The sequence below is a fragment of the Sinocyclocheilus rhinocerous genome, unplaced genomic scaffold (assembly GCF_001515625.1).
Source record: "Sinocyclocheilus rhinocerous isolate Xijiao unplaced genomic scaffold, SAMN03320098_v1.1 scaffold3676, whole genome shotgun sequence".
Classification (NCBI taxonomy): Eukaryota; Metazoa; Chordata; class Actinopteri; order Cypriniformes; family Cyprinidae; genus Sinocyclocheilus; species Sinocyclocheilus rhinocerous.
The window spans coordinates 110,049-112,153 of record NW_015650689.1 but is presented as its reverse complement, the minus strand read 5'-3'; the positions used below and the strand labels follow the sequence as shown (position 1 = coordinate 112,153).

Below are 2,105 nucleotides of genomic sequence, written 5' to 3'. Positions count from 1 at the left end.
ATGCAAAAATTATATATATATATATATATATATATATATATATACAAAAATTACAAACATTTTTCATCTGATTAATTTATTTATCAAATAAATAAAAAGCAGATCAAAATAATCAATAGTTGCAGGCCTAGAATACTACATTATAAATTATTATTAAAACAAAATATAACAGTACTATTAACACTAATTTATATGTTCTATATATAATGTGTACATTTATTCTACATGCATTGTTGTTTTAGTATAATCGCTGAGATTCATTAACATTTTAAATTGGTTTTTATTTTTATTTTTTATTTTATTTTTTATTTTTAGTAATTTTGTTTCAATACTGTACATCAAATTAATCTAAATGAATAAATAAATTAGCAACTAGTTAGAATAAAATACGTTTAGGCTTTTTAAAATATTTTTTATTTCGGTTAACGTTTATTTTAAGTAGCACAAATGTTTTTTAGTTTAGTTTTTTTTAGTTTTAGTTAACTATGATAATCCTGCTGGAATGTATACTAAAGCATAAGTGATCTATTAAAAACGTCGATATAAATCAAGACAATATGCACGCCTACACACAGTAGCCCCAAAATGTATTTGGACATTTCAATCACAAAATAAAACTATGCATGTCACTGCATTAGATACTAAATACAAACCCAAGTGGCATTTATTTTCAAGAAACTCAAAAAAAAAGCAAGTAAACACTAGTTCAGTTTAAAATCTATTAAAACACTACAATCAACAACACACCAGCTGATTCAAAGACAAAATGAGCACAAATGGTGAAGTCTGTCTGATATCTACTGCAGTGTGACGCAGATGTTCAAACACTTTCTGGAGCCATTGTTAGTCAAAGTTCAAGTAAAGGAAACATACTCTTCATTTTCATACAGGTACTTGACTGTCATCCACGGCAGCACAAATATGAGCGGCGCACCTGCAACACAAGAGAGACAGAGTCAGTCTGCCAATCAAACGCTTCGTCAAACGCTCCTTTCTTCTGACTTCTGATCTGAATAAACCACGGAAAATTTCTCCAAAGTCAGTCACGTTTGCTCTTCTGAATCTATCGTCAGAAACATGTCAAACCACTCGGTGAAAATGACTGATGTTTTATGGCCTCTCTTTGTGCTAATTCTGAGCGGCTCAGACTTCAGTTATAAGAAAAACAGTCTTCTGAAAGGACGTGATTATGAATGATTGTGTCTGACGCACCCCAGCCGATGCAGAGGTAAATGTAGAAGTAGTTCCTCTCGGAGAAGACGGTGATGACCAGCAGGCTGTGCAGATACAGACCCTCCACCAGCAGCCAATAGTTGTTGGCCATGACGCTGTACTGCATCATCACCATGGCGACACGGCAGCCACTCACCGTCTGAGGAACACATATGCAAATTCAGCCTCTGATGACACGCCCACCGACCAATCACAGACAGCCTGACGTACAGGAGCGTGATACTATTAGTGACAAAGTGTTATATCATATTTATTTATTCATTATCAATATATGATTAATGGATATATAATAGATATTATGTTGAATCACTCTCATGGAATTAATTTTACGGGCTGCAACAACTAATCAATAAATTCAACAATAATAATCGAAAGAATCAACAGTGAATTTGATCATCCATAGCATAGCCTGCATATATAAATTCACTATATTTATTTTCACAGTCCTGCAAAATTGCATATGTTTAGAGGACAACATTGGGCAGGATGTGGTATTATATTATTACAACTACATATAACACATCGTTTTATACCAGATTACATATCAGTTTAACTAATTTTCAATAACAGTGATTTGAAAGCAACTGGAAGAAATAAAATAATCTTTAAAAATATGTGAAATTCTTCAAATGTCAGCCTGAAACACAACAATTACATCTTTTTAAATGTTAATTCTATTCTATTCTATTCTATTCTTTCCAGCTGCCTTTTAATCACTCTTATTGACAATTAGTGATATATGGTATACATTATTATTAATATTATTATTATTATTATATTTTAACATATCACATACTTTGCAATGAAACTATTCAAAATAAATAAAAAATTACTTTTTTTTTTTTTTTTTTAACAAAATGTAATTTTTTTTA

The 2,105-nt window shown here is 30.8% G+C and overlaps 1 protein-coding gene across 1 annotated transcript in view; it reads right to left on the bottom strand.

Moving 5' to 3' along the window:
- Window positions 1-2,105, bottom strand: part of LOC107712052 (glucagon receptor-like) — a 20,377-nt gene that overhangs the window by 8,653 nt on the left and 9,619 nt on the right. Inside the window, exons 5-6 of the mRNA XM_016517179.1 lie at window positions 1,213-1,372; window positions 874-934 (exon numbers count right to left, since the gene is read on the bottom strand). Coding sequence (XP_016372665.1) covers window positions 874-934; window positions 1,213-1,372 — 221 coding nt within the window. The remainder of the gene's footprint in view (window positions 1-873; window positions 935-1,212; window positions 1,373-2,105) is intronic.